Source organism: Myotis myotis, unplaced genomic scaffold (assembly GCF_014108235.1).
Source record: "Myotis myotis isolate mMyoMyo1 unplaced genomic scaffold, mMyoMyo1.p scaffold_m19_p_9, whole genome shotgun sequence".
NCBI classification, from domain to species: Eukaryota; Metazoa; Chordata; class Mammalia; order Chiroptera; family Vespertilionidae; genus Myotis; species Myotis myotis.
In genome coordinates this window covers 91171963-91191472 of record NW_023416401.1, presented here as the reverse complement: position 1 = coordinate 91191472, position 19510 = coordinate 91171963, and the positions used below count along the sequence as shown (strand labels likewise).

Sequence of the window (19510 nt, the reverse complement as noted above, 5' to 3'; positions counted from 1 at the left end):
TAAGGGGTCAGGTAGGACCCCCTGCAAGGCTCAGGGGTCACATCCACAGCAGTGCACTGCCTCTTGAGCCATAAGTGACGAGTCATTGGCTTAACTGGAGTTGGTGTCTACTTCTCACATTAAGTTTAGTTGGTTGGATGGATCTGCAGCAATATGTGGGCTTATTTACAAGTCACACTGGAAACCACCGCTCTCAGAGCGGTAGCTGCTGTGCTGGCCGCGGCTGTGCAGCCAAGCCCAGCACGTGGGGCTTCCACAGTGGACATCTGCCGTCCAGGTCTGCAGGCTGGGTGTCCGAGAGGCGATCCGTTTCAGGCCCCTCCCCCAGCTCCTGGCTTGCGGCATCTCGGACGGCCCTGGGCTTGGGAAGCATCACCCCTTCACCTCTGTGTGGTGTTTTCTCCCTGTGCGTGTCCGTCTGTGTGTCTGAGTCTCCCCTTTTTATAGCCACCACGAGTCTCAGAGTCATCATGAGGCAGCCTGGGACGCGAGGGACCTGTGACAGCCGTGCTTCCTGGGAGTCGGGAGGGGCTTGGTGCCGGCCATGGTGCGAACGTCAGAACTTGTCGAACTGCATTCCATAAGCACATGTGCAGTTTATTGCACATCAAACACATCTCATTGAAGATGCAGAAGTAAATGAATGTGAATGAAAAACAAAGCTGTGTTCCAGTGTGAAGACACTTGGCTGGGACGTAGTGAAGGCAGGAGTGGCAGTGTGGGGGGGTTGGGCGCAAGTCCAGAGGGCGGGCGCAGGGTCTCTGGGGCGCTCTTGGGACCCCTCCCCAGCGCAGGGGTGTCTGGGTGGCGGGGGTACCTCGCCCAGGTGAGATTGCTGGAGGCCATGGCCAGGAGGCCACGGGGGAGGCTGGGGCTAGTGCATCCATCGAGGGCACGCAGGGACTGCACTCCAGCATTGAGGCCACCAGGTGCCAGCCAGATGGCAGCTGGGCCCCAGGACCTGGGCTTACCTGGGGGCAGGGTACACTGGGAGGAGAATGCAGAAAGGGAAGAGAGGTGGCTTGACATGGGTGGGAGCTGGGGGCAATGGATGGGGGTCATGGAGGCTCATGGGGGCCGGGCAGGAGGGCCAGGCACAGGAGTCTGGGCACACAGGACACATGGGAGGTGGGGCAGGTGGCAAGGTCAGGGACTTGAGCATTGGGGGTTGGGGTGCACTGGGGTGGGGATGTGCAAGTGCCAGTCACCTCTTGGAGCTGACAAGCTCTTTCTGCTAAGGGAGTGGCACGTGGGGTCAGAGTCGGCACCTGCCCTCCTGAGGATAAGCCAGGGATCCGGCCAGTGGACACAGGCCCGCCCCTCACGCTTCCTCTCCAGCAGCTTCTCCACACCCATAGCCCTGACCCCAGACTCAGATGACCTCCTGAGAGAACCCAGACCCAGGCTCATTTTGGTGGGGGCGGAGGGAGAGGTGCAGAGGAGGCTGGGCAGTGGCATTAAAATTTAGATTTTTCAATGTCAACAATTGTGGCCGATTGAAAAATGGCCCCAAAAGATAGGTCCCAATCCCCAGAGCCCCGTGCTATGACCTTATTTGGAAAAAGGGTCTCTGGGTGTAAGTTAAGGGTTTTGAGGTGAGGCCATTGTGGGTCCTAAACCCAGTGACAGGTGTCCTTAAGAGGGAGGCGAGGGAGGTTAGAGAAGCCTCGTGAGGACAGGCAGAGACCAGGGCGATGCAGTCCCAGCCCCGGCCTGGGGCTGACAAAGTTGGAACAGGCAGGTGGGTGCTCCCAGAAGGAGCCTGGCCCCGGGTCAGCCCAGTGACACTGGGCTCGGACTTCAGGCCTCCAGATCTGGGAGAAAAGAGATCTGTGTCAGCTGCCCAGCATGTCCTGTCACAGTGACCCAGGAAACACACCAGCACTTAGTTCGGTGTTGGGGTGAGCTGGAGGAACAGACCTCGGCTGAGGCTGGGCCTCCTGGGTCCGGGGCACAGACCCTGTGAAGTGGGCTCAGTCTCATCATGGCCAGAGCCCCTCAGCGGCTGGCATTGCTGCCAGGCGCTTCCTCTCGGCAGCCAAGGGAAGAGAGGTGGCTTGGCATGGGTGGGGCTTGACGGGGCTGGCCACGGCCGGGTGGCAGGGATGTGGAGGTGCACACTGAAGGGCTTCTCCACCACCCCTCCCAGCAGGCCCAGCTGATCGGTGTTGGGCAATGGCTCCTGACCCCAGGCCTCAGTTTCCATGACGACCATTCCCTAAATTTAAAAGGAAGGGAAAGGCAGGGTGGCTGAAGCAGAGGTCACTCATGGCTCCAGGTGCAGCGAGCTCAACCCTCCTGCCTGGTCCCTTAGCATGCTTCTGGAAGTTTCTCTGCCTCCCTTCCCCACCTCACCTCCAGATCTCTCCATGGGGACTGAGCCCCCTGCTCTTCGGGGACTCCTCCCCCAGCTGGATGACCTTGGAAAGTAAGAGGCCAGTGCTCAGGAGCCCGGCCAGGCCCTGCCAAGAGGGGGAGACAGACCAGAGGAAATACTCAAGGAAAAGCACATAAGTAAAATAATTCAGTTGCTTTAAGAAATCAATGAAACGGGGTTGTGAGGACCACAGGAGGGTCTTGGGCAGAAAAGCTTCCCCCACAAAGGAGTCTGAGGACTCAGCACCCCAGGTTCTCCCAGCCTTGCAAGGGGGAGGCCACCGAGAGGAACTGGAGCTGCCGCGGGGCCAACCCCTGGGCGCCTCCGCACGGTCTGCTCAGCAGGGAGGGATGGGCCAAGGGACTTCCTTGTGCCTAGAGCTCTGTCCCCACTCTCATCCTTGAGGTTGCTTTCCAAGCAGACAATTTATTCCTAAGAAGCAGAAGCTGCTGCAGGCATCTGAAGCCACGGCCACCAGACCCACACCTGGAGGGTCAGCACCACGGACAGCTCCCTGCAGCCGCCCTGAGCCGCAGCAGGTGAGTGAGAATGCTGGGGCCTGGTGGTGGGCATGCGTTAGGGCTGTGATACGGGTGTGTGTGTGTGATAAGGAGCACTTGGGTTGGGAGGGAGGGTGGAGGAAGAGGCCTGCCTGAAGTCTGCCCCTGTGTGTGACCTGTCACTTGGCCACACCCCACTCCCTCGACCCTTTAGTAGGCACAGGTCCAGGGCAGGTCCAGGTTAGTCGGGTGCCCCGCGGGGCTGTCGTGAGCTGTGGGATCAATGAGTAGCATGTTCCTGGGACAGTGGCCCCCAAATTAGAGTGGGAGTTAGAGTGTATCTCCCAATCTCACCATGAGATGCTTTGTCCTGGCCTCAGCGCTGGCAGATTCGTGCGGGATAACTGTGGCCAGCCCCCATGCCCCTACACTGGTAGCCCTTCTTGGGGGGTATCTCTGCTCAGGGGCGCTTCCCACACCCAGGTCCTGCCTCCATCCCCGTCCCCTAGCCTGGCCTTGATTACCAGGGGCTGGGGCAGCTCCTGGGGACCTGTGATGAGCAACATGTAGGCGGGCAGATGGGGCAGGACATGTGCATGTGGGACAGAAATTTCCCTCAGGGCACCAGGGTCTGGGTTAGATGGGACAGGAGGTGGGCACCTGCAGGGCCCCGCCTCTGGGCCAGCCAGCCCTCTGCTGTGGAGCCTGTGTACACAAGCAGACTCCCCCAGGGCCTGGTGCTGGGCCTGGCTACAGGAACATTTGTCCCACCACAGGAGCAGGCCACAGCACTCGCTTAGTTGTGACTGTAAGGAGCTGCTCTGCTCGCAACCTTAAAATTAGCAAGTGGCTCATTGTGCCTGTAATGATCACCTGCACTGGGATTGCTGTGGATGCAAATTTGTGGCCCAGGAGAGGCCTGGGAGGAGTGCTGGGGTCCAGACCAGCTCTGGGTCTGACTGTGCCACTTAGTGGGGTTTCCCTGAGGAGGGTGGAGCCTCTGTGGGTCCAGCCTCCTGGTTGTCTCTGGTGTGTGGCCTCTGCCAGCTGGCTCTGCAGCTCCTCCAGCTCAGACTCAGGCTGGGGATCAAGGGCAGGCTGGGTCACATGACCAGGCTGGGCCAATCGGAGAGCTTCCAAGGATAGCTGAGCCTGGGGGTTAGGGGGTGGACTGCCTGTCTTTGGGTTCACCGTCTGGGGTGAGGGAGGCCTGAGAATTGTAAATTTGAGCCAGATTTCCATGGTCTCATGGAGGTTTACTTTGGGGTAGGAGAGGGATATATGCTATTTTAGTTTGTTAGCTTGCATTGGGTCATCTAAGAACTTTGAAATATTGAGACACAGTGACGCGGACCTTCATTTGCACACTTTCCCTGGGCCTCAGTGTGAGGGGCCTGGCCGTTTCTGTCTGTGCTCCCAGCGCCCAGCACAGCGCCAGGGACAGAGCAGGGGCGCGCACAGCGTTTGCTGAGTGGACAGGTCCCACCGACACCAAACCCTACACGCTGGTCCACCCCGCGTCCGAGTGCCATCCGCCTTTGACCACGGGGACAGAAACAAGCCAGGGAGGCAGCTGTTTCAAAGGGGCCTTTATTCACTCCTCAGGGCAGCGTGCGGCGCCGGCCGCTGCGGGACAAGCACACACTGCTCCTCACTCGGCAGCAGGACTCGCCGCTGCACTGAAAACACTGAAAACATCGACACGTTTCCCTTTTTCCCTGTTTTTTCTTCTTCTTTTTTTTTGGTACAAAATGATACAAACAACAATACAAAATAGTTGTGCTGTTGACGATTACAAAAGAAGTCGGAACGTTTGTCTCACTGCGCAATGCTCAGAGCTGCAGCGCGAATACATCACACTCCCGTATCTTTCGCCAAAACAACCACAGTCATGCGGGCTGCTACACGTTTTGTCCTTTTTCAAAAGAAACATGCAAAAAGAGAACCCGAATGGAGAAGGAGAAAGGAAAGCAGAACGCGTTCCCGTTGCACAGAGATGTGGCCCAGCGAGGCACCGGCCGCCTGTGTACACCACGGTGCGCGAGCCGCGTCCCGGGACGCCCTGTGCACGCGAGGCTTTGCCGTGGTTGCGGTGCTACTCCTGTGAGCACTGACTGCTCCCTCCCCAGCTTCTACCAGAGCCGTGCTCTCGGGGCCTGTGTGGGCTGTGCTCTCACTGGGGGTCTCCGGGCCTGGCCCCCTGACACCTCAGATGTGCTGAAGGACATGAGGAAGTGCAGACCTGTGCTTGGCAGACATGGCGGCCTTGGACTGGGGTGCCAGTGACCAAGGTCAGGGCCTCCTGACACGGCCCCACAGCACTGGACTGGCCTGCTCACAGAACAAAATTCCCCCAGTAACCAGCCACGCCCCAGCTCTTTGCCATCGCTGAGTCCCGCCCAGGCCAGCTCCCTGGTCATGGACACGCCGAGTCTGTAAGCTACATAAGACGTTTGACACCGATTGTACGCTTAGCTAATGCTAACTCGTTGGCCTCAGAAGAGTTCCAGCGTGGATCTGGATCGGGGAGGGGGTTGGCACCCATCTTTCTTTGGCCCCCAGGGGCTGCCGGAGTGGGAGGGAGCGGGCATAGCTGTCCCGCTGTCTGGGAGCAGGGACAGGCATGGGAAGGCCCCTGTGACGTCCCCAGCAGGCTGCTGCAGCCTCAGCCTGCAGGATTTAGGCAAAATGAACCAGGGGCCTGGCAGTAACAAGAGGCAGGGGGAGGGGAAGGAGCCGGAAGGAGGCACATGAGACGGACATCCACCTCGGGGCAGAGGGACAGGAAGGGTGAACAAGGAGGGGTGGGTCGGTGCACGGGCTGCTGAGTCCTGGGCTGGCTGGGCACCGCCATCCCTGAGGTGAACCCCTGGGGGCCCGGGAGGACTTGGCTGGAGAGAGGGGCCCACAGCTGCCTCAGCTGGAGAGCCACAGTCACACTTAGCACGTTGCCTGAAGGATGCACTTTCCCCAAAGAAACAAAAACAACATCCCAGCTCACTTCCTACCTGCCCTGACCCCACCACCACGCTCTCGCGTGGCCACGCTGCAGGGCCGGTTCTCTCCCCGACCCGACACTCTGCGTAGCCAGGCTCAGGACTGGGGGCCTGGTCCCCTCCTCTTGGAAGGTCACCCCCTGACTTCCAGCTTGTGGCACAGTGACCTCCCTCCCTGGGCAGCCAGGGACGGGTCAGGGACAGAGCCCGTGCAGCCCTTCGTGGGACAGGCTGCAGCTGCAGCCCAGCTCAGCTCTGGGAGAATGGATGGAGTTGGTGATGAGTGTGGTTTGGGGAAGAGCCCTGATGTCCAATGGGGGCATGCCCATGAGCACTCAAGTTCATCCTCAAGACCAAAGCTGTTCTGAAAAGAGGGTGACCATGAACGGGGACAGGCCATAGGAGGAGGAACGACTCAAGGACCCCAGATGTAGAAGGGGGAACACTTGCCTTGCCGCACCCCAACTTCCCCAGGCTCCTCCCTGTTCCCAGGAGCAGGCCAGCTTCCTTGTCCTTGGTCAGCTGGGACTCCCCTCCCCCAGAGGGTCCTGATGCCAAGTCCTTCCCAGGCCAGTGGCACCCTTCCCCCTTCCTCGGGGAGCCTGAGGTGGACCAAGCACAAGGGTCCCCCTTGAGGGTGCCTGTCTCCTGCCGGCCGGAGGCGCCTTCACATTCAGGAGTGCCCCAGGGGCTGCTTCTCACTCAGCGTGATTGCAGCCGGGGTCTCCCCAGGGCCCTGGAACACTGCCCGTCACTGTCCATCCTGCAGAACCGACTCCCCAGCCTCTGGATTGAGTCAGACTGGTACTCGCAGGGCAGTTTCAGCTGCTGGGCGTGGCCTGGTCCAGAGGAGAGATGGGCTGCTGTCTCCAGCAGGTGCCACCCAGCTGCATCTCAGGACATTCCAAGCAGGTCCCAGCCGTCCACCCCGCTCAGCAAGTGAGAGCTCTGGCCGTGCAGGGTGGGGCAGGGACAGAGGCTGCCTCGGCCTTGGAGTCCGCACAGCCCCGGGCCTGGCCGCGGTCTGGGCTGTGCTGTGGGTGCTCGCTGGGCCTGTGACAAGGTTTGGTCTGGAGGGGAGGAGGGCTCAGGCCATGGTTTGGTGAGACGCTGGCTGGTTTGGGCTGTGGCTTCTTGGGACACAATACTTTCCTGGACCAAAGGCAGTGGGAGCCTGGCTGGTGTTCGGGGTGGGGGAGCCTAATGGTTGACCAGGGACACCCGGGGAGACAGCCAAGGACAGAGATGGCCCCTGGAACCTCACCCGCCCCAGTTATTTAAGCATCTTGGGGTGGGGGGCATGGCCAGGCCACAGTGAAAGCCATGCACACACAGCGGTTTTGGTCACGGGCTCTGGCGTGCTGGGGAACACAGCCGCAGGAGCCGAAGCTGGGCTCCCCACCCCCCTGGCCTCAGGCACCCCAAGGGGTCCAGGAGACCCAGGCTGCATGAGGCAACACTTGAGCTGTTGGGATTTGGATCCCAAACTATGTTTTCTCTGTAAATTTTGTCAAGCGAGTCACCCACTTTTTTCCTTCATAAAAGGCCTAAAAAATAAAGAGACACATTCTCCTGATTCCTAAACTGGTGCCTTCGGAGCCAGGAGGAGCTGGGGTAGGTGCTGGGGCTGGGGTGGGGGCTTGGTCTGCCTGCTTCAGTCACTCCTGAGTTTGAGGGAAACTGATACATGTACCAAAAGGCACTTTTTTTTTTTTTTAAGCAGCGCTTCTGTTCTAAGATCAAGTCAGGACCCAGTGCCTCTCGCTTCCTTTAGGGACTGTCAGCTCCCGTGATGGGCAGCGGCGAGAAGTGTTCATGCCAGACAGCTCAATGTTGGGGGGGCTGGGGCGGGGAGACCCCCTAGCGCACCACTAAATGACGTGTCTGCGGGGAGTTGGGAGGACCAGCGGCCTCCCCAGTCCTGCTCCTCTGTCTGTCCGTCTGTCCCTCCGAGTGCTGGTCCGGCTTTGGTCCGGGGAGCGGTCGGTCAGTCCTCGCCACCTCCGTACATGTCTGCCAGCTTCTTGAACCGGGGCCCCCAGTCGTTCAGATAATCGTAGTCTTGGTCCCCGGAGCTGGATGAGTTTAGGGAGCTGACGGAGCCCGCGGTGGAGCCGCTGCCTTCATAGTCGAAGACCAGCAGGGAGTCGTAGGGGGGCGCTGTGGGGTCGTTGTCTGCCGCTCTAAGTCCCTGGGGGTCATGAGACACAGTTAGGGTGGAGGGTTTGCGGCCTCAGGAATAGGAAGAAGATTAGGGGAGGCAAAGCTATAGGGCCCTCCATACCATAGGTGCTCAATAAGTGCTCCCTACATTTAACCAAAGGGTATCTCAGATAACCAAGCAGAGAAGGGTCAGAAGCTGCTGGAGGTGGAAAACTCAATGTCAGCATGAGGTAGGGGGGATGGGCAGGGCTGTGGCTACATGGGCCTGTGGCTGTGTGGGGCCGTGGCTGTGTGGGGCCATGGCTGTGTGGGGCAATGGCTTGGTGGGGCCGTGGCTGTGTGGGCTGTGGCTGTGTGTGGCTGTGGCTGTGTGGGGCCGTGGCTGTGTGGGGCAATGGCTTGGTGGGGCCGTGGCTGTGTGGGGCAATGGCTTGGTGGGGCCGTGGCTGTGTGGGGCTGTGGCTGTGTGGGGCTGTGGCTGTGTGGGGCAATGGCTTGGTGGGGCCGTGGCTGTGTGGGGCAATGGCTTGGTGGGGCTGTGACTGGAGTTCAGTCCCTCCAGGGAGGCCTGTGGGTCTTGAGTCCATGATCATTGTCACATGGAATGTGCACCTGAGCTGGCCAGAGTCAGAGGTTTGAAGTTAACTATCCCCATGAACAAAAGCTGGCGATGTTGCAAGTGTGGCTGGAGCCCCGCCAGGTGCTACCCTCTGTCCTTAAGTGTGGCTGGCTGGCTGGCTGATGGTGACCCTGGGAGCAGCCCTCCCCCCTTGCCCGTGGCTGGGACAGCTTGGAGGTTCGGGGTCTAACCTAGCTCTGGGAGGCCCCCAGCAGGGTGGCCCACGTGCCCACGGTGCTCACTGGCTGGCTGATGCCTCACTGCCCAACCCTTATGACTATTCAGCACTGAACAGTCGGTAGTGTGTCCATTTTTACTTCCTGGAAGAATTATTCAAAAGTGAATTGGAAAAACGCTCAAAGTCACTAATCATCCGAGAGATGCAAATCAAAACAACAGTAAAAGGTATCACCTCACACCTGTCAGGATGGCTACCATCAACAAATCAACAAATGACAAGTGCTGGTGAGGATGTGGAAAAAGGGAACCCTAGTGCACTCTGGTGGGAATGCAGACTGGTGCAGCCACTGTGGAGAACAGTATGGAGTTTCCTAAAAAAATTAAATATGGAACTGCCATTTGACCCAGTGATCCCACTTCTAGGAATACATCCCAAGAAATCAGAAACACCAATCAGAAAGTATGTATGTACCCCTATGTTCATAGCAGCACAATTTACAATAGCTAAGATCTGGAAACAGCCTAAGTGCCCATCAGCAGATGAGTGGATTAAAAGTCAGTGGTACATCTACACAATGGAATACTATGCTGCTGTAAAAAGAAATAACTCTTACCATTCATAACAGCATGGGTGGACCTGGAGAGCATTATGCTAAGCGAAATAAGCCAGTTGGAGAAGGATAAGTATCACATGATCTCACTCATTTGTGGATTAAAATGAACAACATAAACTGATGAACAAAAATAGATCCAGAGACAGAGAAATATCAAACAGACCTTCAAACCTCAGAGGAAAGGTAAGGGAGGGTGGGTTGGGGGGGAGCAGAGGAGGAAGAGACCCACTTGTATGCATATAAGCATAATCAATGGACACAGACAATGGCGGGGGGGGGGCAGGGCTGAGGGACGGGGGCGGCTGGGAGAGGACAGCGGGAGAAAAGGGGACATATGTAATACTTTCAACAATAAAGAACACAAAAAATAATTTAGACTGCAACAAAAATAAAACAAGGAAACTTTAAAAACATGGATTGGGGAGGGCCTACTTTCTGGCGTTTTAAAATTTTTATTACATGGGAGCCAGCGAGCGCTGCCTAAGCCGAGTGACCTTCTGGGCAGGTGTGGAAGCCTCTCTTGCCGGGACGTGGCCTGCGTTGGGGGCTGTCCTGCACAGTCTCTGCTTTTACCTGAGCCCCACGTTTCAATAACGTCTCCCCAAGTCAGATTCTGGGGGTGTGAGTGCGGCCAGCCCCCCTGCAAATGCAGTCAGAAATGAGGGCAGGGGAGTAGGCTCCTCCCCGGGTGCTGAGGGCGGGGCTCGGCCTTCTCCCCACACCCCAGGGCCCAGTGCAGAGGGCACCGCTGTAGGCTGTCTGTGTTAACAGGGTTTCACCGTTAGGGGGGCCCTGCTCGGGGCCTCCCCACTGCCTGGGCACCCACCTCGGTGATGAAGTCTCCGATGTCCCCTGGGTGGGGCACCACAGGCCTGACCGGGTACAGGGGCTCGGTGCCCGCCGGCCGCTCGTCCACCCGCCGCACCCCGGCCGCCGCGCTCAGCACGTGCTCCGTGGCCTCCGGCTGCTGCAGCTGGCTGAGGTCATAGTCCTGGGCGGGCCAAGAGGAGTCAGGGGAGGCTCGCATCCACTGTCCTATTCCCTCCCCTGGTCGCCTTCCCATAACGCCCACCTCCTCTCCGTCCAGACCAGGGGTGGGCAAACTTTTTGACTCGAGGGCCACAATGGGTTCTTAAACTGGACCGGAGGCCGGAACAAAAGCATGGATGGAGTGTTTGTGTGAACTAATATAAATTCAAAGTAAACATCATTACATAAAAGGGTACGGTCTTTTTTTTTTTTTTAGTTTTATTCATTTCAAACGGGCCGGATCCGGCCCGCGGGCCGTAGTTTGCCCATGGCTGGTCCAGACCCTGATTGTCCTGAAGGCACGTGGGGGGCCTGTGCCCCTGGCCTAATGGGCCCCCAGGGAACCCTGCTGCCCATGCTGCTCCACTCCCTCACATGTTCCTCCTTTGTTCCTCAGAACACCCCGAGCTAGGGCTGCTGTCACCCTTGTTCTGGGTGGGGACAGGAAGCTTTAGTGGGGTAAGAACTTGCCCCGACTCCCAAAATGGCTGTGGTGAGCGCAGGGTCCAACTAGGCAGCTCCTGGTCACCCCACAGCCCGGGCACACAGGTCTGTCCTTCCCAGCCCCTGGGGCGCAGGGAGCGGGGTGAGGGGACCCAGAGCTGAGGCGGGATCCCCTCGGGGAGGCAGCGGTGGAAGTGCATGGAAACGCGGGCAGAGAGGCCCCGCTGGCGAAGAGGGCTCTGCTGTCCTCACTAGACACGGCCACCTTCCCGCTATGACCACGGCCGCACGGCCGCCTCACCTGGTCTTCCTCGCCGCCGCCTTCCTCGTCGTACTTGAGGATGTTGTCGCGCACGTCGTCCTCCGGGTCGATGAGAAGCTGCTTGGTGTGGCGCTCCTTCTCCCGCCGCTTCACCCACCCAACGAACAGCAGGACCATGGCTGTGGGTTGGGGGCGCCGTGAGCAGGGTGTGTGTGCATGTGTGCGGGCAAGCACCATGTGTTATGTGCACCTGTGTGAGCATGTTATGCACGTGTGTGCACTGGGACGAATATGGGTGGGCTGTGCACCTGTGAGAGTGTGCATATTGCTGCCTGTTGTGTACACGCTGTGCACGTCCACATGTGGATATGCATGTGCATGCATGCACAGCCATCTACACACATATGCGCATGGACAGCCCATGTGAACGTGCTGGGATGCATGCATGCTCATGAGTGTGTCTGTGATCACACAGACCGGTTCAACGGGCTTTCTGAAAGGTCCCTGGGGGTTGGGAGAGGTGGGGAGATATGGGCTGCAGGGCCAACCCAGGCTTCACCTACTCCTGGACAACCCTGGGTGGTGTGCGCCTGCAGTGCTCGGCCGTACTCACTCAGCAGGATGACGATGCAGACGAGGATGGCCACGATGGCACCTGTGCCCAGGCCAGCTGCCACCACCGCGCCAATGGTGGTGCAGTCGCCGTTCTCGTCGCATGGGCACACCTTGACTTTGATGATGGACGTGTTGGACAGGGGGGGGTTCCCAGAGTCTGTGACCATGATGGGAACATCGTACACTCCCGCCTCCAGGTACAGGATGCGCAAGCTGAGCTGGGCGTAGTCGCCTGGCACAAAGCAACAGCATGCGCTTTGTTAGTGAGCACCCGGCCCTCCTTCCTGAGCACAACTTCTGAAGGAAAGACTGAATCTGACAGCATGAAACTCTCAGTCTGTGTGGCACACACACACACACACACACACACACACGAGCATACTCATGTATGATCATACTCATGTACAGGCACACACGCATATACATACACAGGTGTACTCATGTACAAGCACACACACATACATAGGTATACTCATGTACAAGCACATGCACACAGGTATACTCATGTACAAGCACATACATACACAGGTATACTCATGGACAGGCACATACACACAGGTATACTCATGTACAAGCACATACATACACAGGTATACTCATGGACAGGCACATACACACAGGTATACTCTTGTACAAACACACACACACATACACAGGTATACTCATGTACAAGCACATACACACAAGTATACTCATGGACAGGCACATACACACAGGTATACTCATGTACAAGCACATACATACACAGGTATACTCATGTACAAGAACATGCACACAGATATACTCATGTACAAGCACATATATACACAGGTATACTCATGGACAGGCACATACACACAGGTATACTCATGTACAAGCACACACATACACAGGTATACTCATGTACAAGAACATGCACACAGATATACTCATGTACAAGCACATATATACACAGGTATACTCATGGACAGGCACATACACACAGGTATACTCATGTACAAGCACACACATATAAAGGTATACTCTTGTACAAACACACACACACATACACAGGTATACTCATGTACAAGCACATATATACACAGGTATACTCATGGACAGGCACATACACACAGGTATACTCATGTACAAGCACACACATATAAAGGTATACTCTTGTACAAACACACACATGTGTACTCATGTACAAGCACACAATGCACACACAGGTATACTCATGTATAACCACATAAATGCACACACATACACAGGTATACTCATGTACAAGCACATACACACACAGGTATACTCATGGACAGGCACATACACACAGGTATACTCATGTACAAGCACATACATACACAGGTATACTCATGTACAAGAACATGCACACAGATATACTCATGTACAAGCACATATATACACAGGTATACTCATGGACAGGCACATACACACAGGTATACTCATGTACAAGCACACACATACACAGGTATACTCAAGTATACTCATGTACAAGCACACACACAGCTATACTCATGTACAAGCACACACATACATATACAGGTATACACATGTACAAACACACACATGTGTACTCATGTACAAGCACACAATGCACACACAGGTATACTCATGTATAACCACATAAATGCACACACATACACAGGTATACTCATGTACAAGCACATACACACAGCTATACTCAGGTACAAGCACATGCATACATATACAAGTATAAATGTGTACAAGCACACTCATGCACACACATGTGTACTCATGAACAAGCACACAATGCACACACAGGTTACTCATGTATAACCACACACATGCACACACATACACAGGCATACTCATGTACAAGCACACACATACATATACAGATATACACATGTATAACCACATATATGCACACACAGGTATACTCACATACAAGCATATAATGCACACGCAGGTATACTCATGCATGCGCACACACACATGCACAGGTATAATCATGTACAAGCACATGCATACACATACAGCTATACACATGTATAACCACACACATGCGCACACACAGATATACTCATGTACAAGCACACAATACATATACATGCACACACATGTATACTCACACACAAGCATATAATTCACACACACAAGTATACTCATGTATGAGCACACACACATACACAGGTGTAATCATGTACCAGCACATGCATGCACATACGCACACTACATCTTACCACGAAGGTAAAAGACACTGGCAATTCAAGAAAAGACACTGAACATGTGGGATGAAGAACTATCTCCTTACTGTATGAGGAGTTTGACCAAATCAACTATAAAGCAAAAACCTCAGAGAAAAATAGGTGGGGCACTGAGCAGACAGTTAACAGAAGAAACAAAAAGTGCCAATAAATATCTATACTAGTAAAAGGGTAATATGCTAATTAGACTGGGTCAACCGGCCATCTTTGGATGCCCGACTTCCTTCCGGACAAAGCCATGGTTGTGGGGGCCGAGGCAGAGGCAGTTAGGGGCAAGATCAGGCTGGCAGGTGGTTAGGGGTGATCAGGCTGGCAGGGGAGGGCAGTTGGGGGCGAGATCAGGGTGGCAGGGGAGGGCAGTTGGGGGCGAGGCAGGTGAGTGGTTAGGAGCCAGTGGTCCTGGATTGTGAGAGGAATGTCTTCACAGGGATCGGGCCTAAACTGGCAGTTGGACATCCCCTGAGGGGTCCCAGATTGGAAAGGGTGCAGGCTGGGCCAAGGGACACCTGCCCCCCCCAACCCCCTCATGCACGAATTTTGTGCACTGGGCCTCTAGTATGAAAGAATGTCCACCACTAGTTAAGAAATACAAATGAAACAATGATTTGGGTTAAGAAATCAGAAAGTGGTTTTCAAACAGTAACACTCCGTGTTGGTGAGGCTTGGGGACCAGCCCACTCCTGCACATCTAGTGAAACTGGAAATTGTGTCACCTTTCTAGACACATTGCACAACACTAGCAGAACTCAGAATTCCGGTACCTTCTCTATGAGCCCACTCCCAGGAAATATATTGGTCGGGGGTCAGCTGCAAGGATGTTCACGCTGGGATCGTTGACACAGTGAGCCTAGGACTGGGTGTGGCTGAGCACTGGAGCACAGCGGGACCCCAGCCTCATAGGGACTCCTACAGGCGAGGTTAGGTACCCCTCTTGTGGGGCCAGCTCCCCTCCCTGCTGCCCGCCTTCCCGGGTGACGGGCCCCTGGGGGCTGTACCGCAGACTCAGTCTGATTCTCCGGGTGCCTGGGTGAGGCTCACCATTTAAGCGGGTGATGGTCCAGTTCTTCCGCACAGCGGCGGGAACGAAGGGCAGCTCAAAGACGTAGGGGCCAACGTTGGGGTCGATGTCGGCGTCGGCTGCTGTGATGTTGATGGTGTCCAGGCTGGGCTTCTCGCAGATCTGCGCCTCCTTGGGGAGCAGCTCGGGGGCGTTATCATTGATATCGATGAGGTAGATCTGGAGGGTCCCGGTGCCGCTAGCTGGGGGGATCCCTGTGGGACAGACACGGGTGACCAGGCGGGGTCACTGCTGATCCTCCAGGACCACAGGACATACCACAGCCCCACCCAGAACATCCCAAAGCTGCACCAGCACCCACTTAACCGCATACAACATATGCACAGACAGAAGTAGAGCCATGGGAGCACATGCCCGCGAACATACATGCACACACACACGCACACATGCGCATACACCTCCATGCAGGACACAGCTGCAGGAGACGGTGCCCACAGAGCTCACAACCACACTCAGGACCCTTCCCCCGTCTTCCAGGTTGCCTGCCCTTCCTCCCAGTGGGGCTCCCTGTGGCCAGGCGCCCTGTGCTCAGACTCTTATAGCCAAACAGAGAGTCTTAGGAACTGTGTCCCTGGGGAAGGGAACTGGCAAGACGAGTTTGGGATTGAGGGCCTCTGCCCAGCAGTTCCCCTCTGCCCCAGCAGGCGCCCCACTGCCCCAGCAGGTGCCCCTCTGCCCCAGCAGGCGCCCCACGGCCCCAGCAGGTGCCCCTCGGCCCCAGCAGGCGCCCCACTGCCCCAGCAGGTGCCCCTCTGCCCCAGCAGTTCCCCTCTGCCCAGCAGGTTCTCCTCTGCCCAGCAGGTTCTCCTCTGCCCAGCAGGTTCTCCTCTGCCCAGCAGGCGCCCCTCTGCCCAGCAGGCTCCCCTCTGCCCAGCAGGCGCCCCTCTGCCCAGCAGGCGCCCCTCTGCCCAGCAGGCGCCCCTCTGCCCCAGCAGTTCCCCTCTGCCCAGCAGTTCCCCTCTGCCCAGCAGGCTCCCCACTGCCCAGCAGGTTCTCCTCTGCCCAGCAGGCGCCCCTCTGCCCAGCAGTTCCCCTCTGCCCCAGCAGGCGCCCCTCTGCCCCAGCAGGCGCCCCTCTGCCCAGCAGTTCCACTCTGCCCCAGCAGGCGCCCCACTGCCCCAGCAGGTGCCCCTCTGCCCCAGCAGGCGCCCCACGGCCCCAGCAGGTGCCCCTCGGCCCCAGCAGGCGCCCCACTGCCCCAGCAGGTGCCCCTCTGCCCCAGCAGTTCCCCTCTGCCCAGCAGGTTCTCCTCTGCCCAGCAGGTTCTCCTCTGCCCAGCAGGCGCCCCTCTGCCCAGCAGGCGCCCCTCTGCCCCAGCAGTTCCCCTCTGCCCAGCAGTTCCCCTCTGCCCAGCAGGCTCCCCACTGCCCAGCAGGTTCTCCTCTGCCCCAGCAGGTTCTCCTCTGCCCAGCAGGCTCCCCTCTGCCCAGCAGTCTCCCCTCTGCCCAGCAGGCGCCCCTCTGCCCCAGCAGTTCCCCTCTGCCCCAGCAGGTTCTCCTCTGCCCCAGCAGGTTCTCCTCTGCCCCAGCAGGCTCCCCTCTGCCCAGCAGGCGCCCCTCTGCCCAGCAGGCGCCCCTCTGCCCAGCAGGCGCCCCTCTCCCCCAGCAGTTCCCCTCTGCCCAGCAGGCGCCCCTCTGCCCCAGCAGTTCCCCTCTGCCCCAGCAGGTTCTCCTCTGCCCCAGCAGGTTCTCCTCTGCCCAGCAGGCGCCCCTCTGCCCAGCAGGCTCCCCTGTGCCCAGCAGGCTCCCCTGTGCCCAGCAGGCTCCCCTGTGCCCAGCAGGCGCCCCTCTGCCCAGCAGGCTCCCCTCTGCCCAGCAGGTGCCCCTCTGCCCCAGCAGTTCCCCTCTGCCCAGCAGGCGCCCCTCTGCCCAGCAGGCGCCCCTCTGCCCAGCAGGCTCCCCTCTGCCCAGCAGGTTCTCCTCTGCCCCAGCAGGTTCTCCTCTGCCCAGCAGGCGCCCCTCTGCCCAGCAGGTTCCCCTCTGCCCAGCAGGTTCCCCTCTGCCCAGCAGTTCCCCTCTGCCCAGCAGGTTCCCCTCTGCCCAGCAGGCGCCCCTCTGCCCAGCAGGTTCCCCTCTGCCCTGCAGGCTCCCCTCTGCCCAGCAGGCGCCCCTCTGCCCAGCAGGCGCCCTCCGTAGCAGTTTTTCCACTTCTGCTGGCCTCTAGGTGCTAACAGACGCTCTGCTAAGGCCCAGAGCTCCTCAGGGCCTCCCTGCCCCTCTCGCCTCCCATGCTTTGGCCCAGGCGATGGTATGGTGGGCGCAGGCTGGGCAGCCGCAGAAGCATGTGCTATCTGCCCTCCAGGACGGCAGGGGGTGGCAACAATTTCTGATAGCGGCTGTGCCTTGGGAGGCCAGCTCCTGACCCCGACACCAGCAACCATGTTTTTTGGCTGAGACAAGTGGAGCACGTTTCTTTAATCTTCACGATCATCACGGCCACGCAGCTCGGTGCTGCCGTTAGAAGCTGTGTGAGCAGCACCGGCAGGTCCTGTTGCCCCGCGGCTGGTGCTCCATTTGGGGTCCACGTGCCGCACTCCAGCCACGGAGCCCCCGACAGTCACCGCCTAACCTAACCTGGGGCGGAGCCGCTGGAGAAGAGGTGGCTGCAGCGCCTTCGTGGACCCGCCGTCAGGGAGGCGGGAAGGAGGCGGCGGAGGTTGCCAGGACCCGGCTCTCGCGGGCTATGGCACGAGCCTCACGAATTCTAGCCGCACAGCTGTGCCTAGAAGCCAGCAGGCACAGCGTGCCCCGTGGCCTGCACAGGCTGCTTCCTGTCTCTGGGCCTCTCCTCCGCCCATTTCCCCGGTGTGTCCTTCTGGTCCCGCAGGTCGTGGCCCCCAAGCTCCTCAGAGCCCAGGGACTGCAGGAGGCCCTGGCCGCCCCTCTCCTCCCCTGTTCTGTTTTCTCCCAGCACTTCTTGCTCCTGAAATGACCTGGCTAACTTGTTTCTCACCCGTCTCCCTGGGCAGACTGCTGAGTCTCCCTCAACACCCAGGCCCCCTTCTTCCTTCATAAAAAGAACTGGGCCTCAGTTTTATCTGGGGTCACCCCTGCCTGGTGGGAAGGCCAAGTTTCTCAGCATCCCTTGCAGCGAGGCATGGCTTCAAGACTAAGTTCTGGCCTTCGTGAGCTGTGAGTGGACGTCCTTGCCTCCCTGCTCCTCCTGCTTGCCAGACGTGGCCATGATGGCTGGAGCACCAGCAGTCATTCTGCACCACGCGGCAGCTCCCCAAAGACACGGCACGGCAGAGTGAGCCATCTCTCAGGCCGGACCCTGGTTGCCTGCTGCCAGCCTAATCGGGTTGAATTACTGTCATTACCATGCAGCTGACCCTGGTTCTAGTGAACACACCGGCCTCTGGAATGCCAGCCACGCAGAGAGGGTGTCTGTGTGCGTGTCCACTGAGGAGCAGTGCCAGGCGACAGGGGGGTCAGGGAGCAGTCACAGCAGCAGCCGTGCTGGCTGGAGCCAGGGCCAGTCCCCAGGGTCCTGGGCCAGCGCTGCTCGGCAGAAACGTGCATGTGCCTTAGCTTCAGGGGGGAGGCTGAGAAGCAGTTCAGCCACCACAGGGTGGGGACAAACGCAGCCTGACTGCACCATCCCGGGCTCCCTCCCCGCCTCGTCCTCCCTGGCAACTGTGGGAATGGTCGGATGGTGAGAGAGTTGGTGGGCAGGTAGAATGGCAATGCTCTGAATAAACGTGGGGAGGATGAATGCCTGGGGCCCTGAAGGACGGCGAGGCCCTGGCCCGGCTGTGCACAGGGCACCTGGCACTGTGCCTCCCACTGCAGCCTCCCCTCTGGGTGCCGGTGGGCCTCCCTCAGTCTCCCTGCCAGAGCCCAAGGCATGGGTGAGCACCCACAGTCACCCGGGGCGGGACGCACCGTTGTCAGCCGCCAGGAAGGTGGCCTCGTAGACGTTGTTTTTGGTGTAGAGGGACTCGCGGTCCAGGATGGCCGCCGTGGTGACCTGCCCGTTGGTGGCATTCATGCGCAGCCAGCTGGCCGGGTCTGACAGCTTTGAGTATCTGTGGAGGGAGAAGCGGGGGTGAGCTGAGGGCTGGGGAGCATGGGTCTGTCCTGGAGCCCCAGCCCCTGTGGGCTGCCAGCCCACTCTTTGGGGCACCAGGTGGCTCCAGCCCCGCGCAGGGTCCTCCCACGGAGGGACGGTGACAACAGGGACTCATGGTCATCACGGTGGGCGGGCTCCACATCCTCACAAGGACAGCTGGGGCAGACTCTCTCATCACCCTCATTCACAGGTGGGGAAACTGAGGCACAGGGAGGCGAGGGACCTGCAATCATGCAGCTATAGAGCGAGGCCAGGAGCAGGACCCAGCCCAACTCCGGACACTGTGTGTCAGTCAGGACAACCCCATGGCTGTGGCGTCGCCCGTGCGGCTGCCTGTCCTCAGGACTGGGCCTGA

General features: G+C 58.3%; 1 protein-coding gene across 1 annotated transcript in view; it reads right to left on the bottom strand.

Moving 5' to 3' along the window:
• Positions 1-7386: 7386 nt before the first annotated feature.
• CDH4 (cadherin 4) overlaps positions 7387-19510 on the bottom strand; it is a 344923-nt gene continuing 332799 nt past the window's right edge. The window contains exons 11-16 of the mRNA XM_036323540.1: positions 18969-19111; positions 15045-15278; positions 11798-12031; positions 11224-11363; positions 10276-10440; positions 7387-8064 (exon numbers count right to left, since the gene is read on the bottom strand). Coding sequence (XP_036179433.1) covers positions 7861-8064; positions 10276-10440; positions 11224-11363; positions 11798-12031; positions 15045-15278; positions 18969-19111 — 1120 coding nt within the window. The 3' untranslated portion in view covers positions 7387-7860. The remainder of the gene's footprint in view (positions 8065-10275; positions 10441-11223; positions 11364-11797; positions 12032-15044; positions 15279-18968; positions 19112-19510) is intronic.